The sequence below is a fragment of the Uranotaenia lowii genome, chromosome 3 (genome assembly GCF_029784155.1).
Source record: "Uranotaenia lowii strain MFRU-FL chromosome 3, ASM2978415v1, whole genome shotgun sequence".
Lineage (NCBI taxonomy): Eukaryota > Metazoa > Arthropoda > Insecta > Diptera > Culicidae > Uranotaenia > Uranotaenia lowii.
In genome coordinates, this window is record NC_073693.1 from 1,414,022 (window position 1) to 1,422,456 (window position 8,435).

General features: G+C 35.7%; 1 protein-coding gene across 1 annotated transcript in view; it reads right to left on the reverse strand.

The window, feature by feature from the left end:
* Nucleotides 1–6,999: 6,999 nt before the first annotated feature.
* The window catches only part of LOC129758684 (uncharacterized), a 25,049-nt gene continuing 23,613 nt past the window's right edge, over nt 7,000–8,435 (reverse strand). The window contains exon 3 of the mRNA XM_055756260.1: nt 7,000–7,165. Within this exon, the coding sequence (XP_055612235.1) occupies nt 7,000–7,165 (166 nt within the window). The remainder of the gene's footprint in view (nt 7,166–8,435) is intronic.

The following is an 8,435-nucleotide window of genomic DNA, read 5'->3' on the forward strand; positions in this document are numbered from 1 at the left end:
TGCAAAGTTAAAAACTAAACATTGTAGTTTTTTTTTTAAATTTTGGCATGAAAATATGGCATAATTTGTCATCGTTTGCAATTGAATATTGATAGGTGGGTTTCAAAAATCGTGAGATGTATATTAAGCGATATATCCAAAATCTAAAATTAGTCTCTAAATTTAGATACGTAGTACAGAAAGAGTAATAATAACTCTTTGATAAACTTTAAACTTCAAATTATTAAAATACAGGGCGGACTCCCTTCTGCGTTTCCCGGGAAAAAAATCCATGCTCATACATGCTTTTTAAAGTTAATTATTGGAGAATAATGTCCGTGGGTCAGATTTTCAATGCAGATGAAAGTGAAAAGTGCACATATACTTTCGCGTTTGTGGCGCCAGGAAGAAAAGGCAATAATGAAAGGGTGACGTTCAGGCCATTCAGTAATGCTGAAAAAAAGGTCCAAAACGATTCTTGAAGGAGTTTTTTTTTAAAGATGTTTGTTCACTAGATCACGGCTTTTGTAGAACACGTTAAGCTTCCGATACAAGCGTCTTAGTATTATAGAACAACTGTTTAGCCCACTGTAAAGCTGAAGAAAAAATGGTTCCATTTCAATTTTGTTGCATTCAAATCCCATTGCATTGCTCCAGCTTATGGATTATATATTATTTAGATGATAAAATCTTGTTATTAATGCAAAGTTTTCTGAATCGTCCTGGAGAATTTTACGAAAGTTTTAGCATATCAACATCAAAGATGCATTGTTTTGGATAGCTGAGGCATGGGATGCAACACGATGCACTTCCATCGTCTTCTATTTAGAAATTAGGAAAAATTGCTTCAGAGAGAGGCAGATTTCAACGAAGAGAACGTTATTTCACGGGTGCGACTAATATAAATTCAACAAGAAACAGATATTAAAACTTTTCAAAAAGAAGAAGTTTTATGTGATGAATGATGAAGAAAATGAGAAGAGTGTTTAGAATTCCAATAACGATTCCTCATTCTATGATACACTTTCGACTACAGCGATTTCTGCATGAAGTATGGATCCACCTAGCAATGTGATAGAGAACGATGAGATTATTTTTGATACCTGAACGTAAAGCAGAGCAAAGCCGTTTGCCATTAGAGAGACAATTCTGGTTGCGGGAATTACGTGGAAATGTTAAAGAGAGTTTCTGTAACTCCAAGAACAAATACGCTTGGACTGAGGATTTTTTTGCATACCTTTCTTTTTCATTAGTTGCAATAAAACTTTCTTCCAGACTTAAGGAGTAGGCCTTGGTAGGTTTTTCTGTCTTTTTTTAGAAGAAATGTAGATTTTTGAGACAAATCATCGATTTATAAATGTGATCAATTTTCTGTCAGCGAAAAATTTGTAGGTGGTTGGTGTTTGAGAAATAGTGCATCAGCAGTGGCGACCGCGTTTGGAATCAGGACACTCGAAAAGAAACTTACCCCTAAGATACGAGTTAAAGCCCTCCGAAGCGATCTTAAGTTTCCCAGGAAGGCCATGCAGATCTTCAAATGATGATCCAACATCCGTTTCATTATGCTTCGATGAAACCGTTCTTGTTTACTTATGATGTTTTTTGTGAAAAATATTATTTCGTCAATGACTTATTATTCGATTTTATCACTTGTTTGGCACAACAAAAAGTTAATCTTTTTTTTTTGTGATGGTCCCATTGGTCCATCCTCCACCCCATACGCTTCTTTAGGAGTGGGAGGGACTGTTTTATCCTCTGGATAATTATGTAAACATTAATAGTTCACTTTCTGTACGACTTGTTCGTCTTACTCCCGCGTATGTCCATCACCGTACAATTTTCTATCTGATGCTTCGTCAGAACTTCATCACATTGATATTATCCTTTTTAGGATTAGTCTTTGTATCAAATTGTCTGTTTGACATATTGTATTGTCAGTTTCTTAAAAACATTCAAGTTTGAACTGTCTTTGGTGTTCATCGGTAGATCATTATACATCTTCAATCCGTTGTAGAAGATAGATCGCTTGCTCATCTCTTTTTTCGTGTTTGGCAATCTAAAATCTTGAGCTCTCCTTGTACTGTATCTGTGGATATCGATTCCGTACTGCAGGCCATCCAATAGATAAGTTGGTAACATTCCTTTCTTCATTTTGAATATAAAAATTAAACTGTTGTATGTAATCCTCTGCTTAACTGACAACCATTGCAGCATATCAAGCATAAAAGCACTAGGAGTATATCGGTTGCATCGTAATATCACTCTCATTATCTTGTTTTGAATTCTTTGTAGCCGCTTTGTCTGCGTATCTGATGCATGTAGCAGTATTGTAGCGCAATAGCCAAAGTGTGGCGTTATAACCAGGGACCGAAAACAGCACGAACACAGTAAGTGCAACACAATTTGATGACACAGCACTTCCGAAACGAAACTGTGCTGTGTCTGTGTCAATCTACTTTTGTTGCGTGTCGGCCGCAACACAGCACAGTATGCGACACAGTTGACGACACAGTGTGTTCGTGTGCCGGTCCCGATACGATTATCATTGTTGCTCCTGCCAGCTAGCTTTTTTTTCAATTCGTCGCCTACTTGCTAGCAGCCGAACTGGATATTTTTTTTTCTTTTGCTTTTGCTCAACACAATGTGAGTGAAGAGCTTCGCCATTGAAAATACGGAGAAATGCTGTCCAGTCAAGTGCGACGGGTAAACAAATAGCCTTGCTCGTAACAACACTGTGCTGCATGCTGTGTTATCCTCGACACGACACAACTGGGAACTGTGTCGTGTTGATTTGATGCAACACAACACAATTGAAGTGCTGTGCCAAACCAAAGTGTCGCACACAAAAATTTATGTGTCAGCACTCCAGGATTTGTGTTGCACGTTATGTACTGTGTTGTGTTTGTGTTTTTTGTCGGTCTCTGGTTATAACTGATTTCACGTAGATTATTTTTGACCAGAATGTCATGTATCTATTAATTCGGCAAAGTACTCCGTATTTCATAGCAATCTTCTTAATAGTATAGTCGATGTGAGCTACAAAATTTAGCTTTTCATCGATTTGTACTCCCTGATATTTGACTTGACGTACTCTTTCGATTGCACAACCATCAATAGATAGGTTTGAACAGACTCCGATTTTGCCGAGAGATCTGCCGAGATCTGCCGAGATCAGGGAATATAATAAGATTCAATCTGTTTAATTTTCACGAAAATATTGCAAAAAACAGTGGACGATTTATATGAACGCTCCCTTTTTTCCTGGTGATTGACCCTAAATACAACGCTATAGATCCTTAGTCCTTTAAAACTCCTCTAAGCCGTTAATTTGTATCTTTTTACGATCGTTGTAGTTTTCAATTACCAATCTCTCCAATGACTTCGTTTTCGGCTAGATTAATGAGAGTTATTTCGGGAATAGAAATGTTGGAATTGAGAATGATAGACAGAACAACTAATTCATTTATTAAAAAAGGTATTTAAATATATTTTTAGCAATTCCATTGTACCTTTGTTGATGATTTTGTGTTTTAGATAGACGTAAAATTATAGCATGACAAATCAATGTCTATTGAGCCCTGAAATTTGAAAAGTACAGTAATTTGGAAATGTCTTAAGCCATCATACTGATATTTATTGAAAACATTATCATTTTGCTCAAAGTTCATCACAACATTTGATTATAATTGAAATCCGTCGATAAAACTTCTCTTATATATATAGCACAGAAATAATCTTTAGGTATTTAAAGTTGATAATAAATGTTCATAATTCGAAAAAGAGCTAGGGAGAAACCAGTTGAAAAGATTTAAAAAGATTCCAAATAAAAAAGTCTATAATATTTCAAAACTTTGATTAGCAAATTATTTCTGCGAACCTTTGCATTGCATCATGACACATACAGTGAGCGAAATAAGAATAGCACCACTATGTTTTTTGCTTGTTAAAATATGAATGATTGAAAATTACGAAAATTTTCTTCCACAGTTTGTTCTGAATTGCTTAACGGATAAATCAAGCATAAGTTTGGATGTTTGGATGTAACAATTGGCGTTGAGGACCAAAAATGTGAAAAAAGGGTGCGAAATAAGAATAGCACCACTGGAGTTTTTCAACAAAACAAGATTTTTTTTAAAAATTTACTGTCCAAAAGTGAATAATAATGCTTCTACGAATTATTTGAATAGATAACTGCATTTTAAGGAGTTTTCCAGAATTCCAAAGGTTTTCAAAGGTATTAAAAGGGGTTTTTTTAAGAGATGCTCCTCTAGCGTTACGGAATTTAATATTTGTGCTATAAAATTTTATCAAACTGCTAGATTTCTTCATTAACATTCATAAGTATGATGCAAAATGATGGAAAATAGATTTGAGGCTGAGTTTGACTCCAAAAAGCAGGTTGGAATTCAAAAATTACTTATGTTTTTTAATAGTCAAACACTATTTCTCTAGTTTTAAATCATAGATGGCAGCACTATCTTGCCATTTAACCAAATTCATGCCCATTTTCGAATATCCGGGATTAATAAGGGAGTGCTGGATGATTTTGGTCAAGAAATAAATGCATGTACCATGTGAACGCTTTGGAAATTATAAGATCAATAAAGCCAAAAAAAAAGAATTGCATCAAGGTCACTAAAAGTGAAATTTTTTGACCGATTATCAGAATAAAGTTATACTTTGCGATGGAGCTTAATGGACCAGACGGCTAGCAGTATTATTGGTATGATTTGTAATTGAATCGGAAGTTGAGATGAGCAGGAATTTTAGCGGTTGTACATTTTTGTGCTGGTGATTTTTTTGCAAATTCGGGAAAGCTTTCTGCAGCGTGAACTTCCACAAAACTGTGATGCGAAAGTACCTCAACATGATGAATATGGGCCTAAATACACCTGGAAAATCAATATTGAGACTAAATTTGGTTTTAACTGCAAGATAGTGCTGCCATCTACGACTTGAAACTGGAAAAAGTGTGGTGTACTGAACAAAATCAAAGTTTATGATCTCCAACCTATTTTTTTTTCTGATTAAAAATTAATTCCGAAGGTTTGTTTCATCATTTCTCGTCATTTTAATGAAGAAAGTAAGAAGTTTGGTAAAGAATTACAGCTCAAATATCAAATTCCATAACGCTAGAGGAGCATCTCTTAAAACCCCCTTTTAATACCTTTGATAACCTTTGGAATTCTGGAAAACTCCTTAAAATGCAGTTATGTATTCAAATAATTCGTAGAAGCATTATTATTCACTTTTGGACAGTAAATTTTTAAAAGTTATCTTGTTTTTGTTGAAAAACTCAATTGGTACTATTCTTATTTTGCACCCTTTTTTTCACATTTTTGGTCCTCAACGCCAATTGCTACGTCCAAAAAAAGTAAACTTATGCTTGATTTATCCGTTAAGCAATTTAAAACAAACTGTGGAAGAAAATTTTCGTAATTTTCAATCATTCATATTTTAACAAGCAAAAAACATAGTGGTGCTATTCTTATTTCGCTCACTGTAGTAGGAGTTTCATAGACCAGAATAACTATTCGTCTGTATCTTCAAAACTAATGGACCGATTTTCATAAATTATACCATTTTGGAATCGTCTACATGTTCACTATATATTTATGAAGAAAAATAAATCATACTTTTGATGTCTAAAAATTAAGCGAAATTTTTGTAAAACGGTCAAAAAAATATGACGTTTTTGAACAAAGATCGTGACCATGCCAGTTAAAATAGTGAAAATTTACTATGCCAGCTGAACTTTGGCTTATTTACAGATTCAATTAAAGTAAAAAAAAATTTTGGTTTCCGATGTTATATGTCATTAATGAAAATATAAAAAAAAATTATAGATTTTCTTCTTGAAAACCAATTTTTTAACTGAATCGAGAGAAGAGGCAACACTGCCAGAGTGTAAACATTTGTTTAGTGCTAGTGCAGATAAAATTTTGAAAATATATTCGAAAAAGGGCCGCAAATTGTTCGATTTTGTCCTTAAGTTTAGTGATTTATTGTTTCCTGTGTCGAAAAAGTGGAGTTTCACCGAAAAGTCGGAAAATTCAGTGTTTTTTTTTTCGCTTTTAAACTAAATGAAGAAGTGCAGAGGGCTGGTGTTCTGCCCTCAAGATTCACCTAAGAACAGCAACGAGAGGGCTATTTTATAGACGTGCTCCTCCTGAGGCTACACGAGAGTTATCCAGATTACAAGATAAGTCCATTGTTTATTAGTTAGTACATACATAATTCATTAACTTTTTCGAATTTAAATTTTGGATTTAGATTTACAGTACAGAATGACAGAAGCTTTGAAATATTTCATAGAAACATTTCAAGGATAGTAATATCGAATACAATCTTTTGTACAAGTTTATACACAAGGAAACTTATTCAAATTGGCAGTTTGCTAGGTACAGATTTTCAAAGCATGGAATATAATTTTTCAATATAGGAATCGAAAACAAAATGCTTCTGCTACAGAAATTTGATGATGGTTTTTGGACATAGATCCAAGATGTGTGTGTGTGTATGTGTGTGTGTGTGTGTGTGTGTGTGTGTGTGTGTGTGTGTGTGTGTGTGTGTGTGTGTGTGTGTGTGTGTGTGTGTGTGTGTGTGTGTGTGTGTGTGTGTGTGTGTGTGTGTGTGTGTGTGTGTGTGTGCGTGTTTGTGTGTGTGCGCATGTGTGTGCGCGCGTGTGTGTGTGCATGTGTGTGTGCGTGAGTTGGTTCTGTCGTAGGAGTTTGAAAATAAAGTGCCTTAATGCTGCTGCGAGTGCACAGAAGAAGAGCAACTATGGAGATTTCCTCCTACGTTTAGTTGCTTGGGAACAGAGCATATCAGGCAAGCGAGGCGCGTTTTTTTTTTTTTTTTTTTCTTTTTTTTTATCTTTCTCTCCCCGTTTTCATAATGCGTTTGAACGTTTTTGCACGTTAGTTCGTTCTTGCTCCTCTCGTTTTAAACGCGTGATTAAATACGGTGTGTTAGGGACGGGTCTACGGGTTGTCGGGATGGGCACTCGGGGTCTGCTTATCACTCGGATTGCTTGGCGGGGAGATTATCGGACTTCCAACGGGAACCAACACGAGTCGGGTTTAATAAGTCGGTCCAACGGATATGATTCGGGAAATTCGTCACTTCACAGGGGGGATCAACGGGAATTCCACAGTTCGATCGACAACGGAACACCTTAAGGACGCTGGAACCGATTTCGGGGAATTAAAACGGGTTTTCACGGAAAAATGCGTATTTTTCTCGGGATCAAATCAAAAGCGCGTGATCAGTCTAACAACTTGCTTTGTATTCTAATCTTAATGATCGTTAGGTGGTACAATGATGATGGTGGCACGGAAGTAAGAAGGAAATCACAAAAACGCAAATTCTTATTTTATGGCAAAGTAAACTACAGTCATAGCTCGATTTGATACCTAACACGGTGAGTTGCACCGGTGCCAAGTGTATTATACGTGAATGAGAATGCCACGTTAGGACGTTTTTGCTCTTCTTGTTTTAAGCGCGCGATAATCTTCGGTGAGTTGCACCGGTGCTAAGTACATTGTACGTGTATGACAATGCCACGTTAAGACGTATTTATTCTAAATACAAACGCGATGTACTCGATAGTATGCGACGCGACGATCATTAAATATTTAACTTTGCTTTGATCGCATCCCTTCCCAAAGGGAATCCAGATCTTATTTACCTTCCCCACTAACAAACCATCCTTCCTGAGACGACCGTGGAGATTTAGAGGTGTATTCGGTCTCTAGTAGCAACGGAAGTCGAACTAACAATCCTTCCCTTTCCTCGATAAACCGTAAGGACGTGGCCGGCGCCGTTATTGACCATATAAGATAAGGAACCTTCGAAACGTGTACACAGAAAATGGTAAGCTAATCCCAAGCCCCATTTATTTGGATCTATGTACAATTTTGATGGTTCTTGTCAATCACGGAGTAGCAACTACTGAAATGTACGGTTTGTCTAAGCTCAAGCTCAAACCAATTTTTTAACTGAATCATTAGCATATATTTATACTGGGCTGATAATTTATTCAATCTATAAAAACATGAAAACCAATGCAATGGAAACTCACTTCATTTTTATTGTGTTATTTTTATCACATTTAGAACCGCGAAAAACATACAACGAGGGATTTCAGAAATTCGCTGAGCCGTATTTCAACATAAATGAACATAACTCTTGAGTTGATTTGAGCGACGTATTTTTCTTATAATATTATTTAAAAATTATATTCAACATTTTAAAGTTGTTCTGCTCAGGGTAGCAAAAAGCCTAAAGTAAAAGTCGATATACCTCAGTTTTGGTCCTCAATATGTTGAAATTCTATGATTTTATACTAGAATTAGTCACCCCGTCAGTTTCTTCGTTATTAATTCATAATTATCGGTTGGAATTGAATGTAATTGAACAGAATAGCAATTTTTTTCATCAATATTCCTTCATCC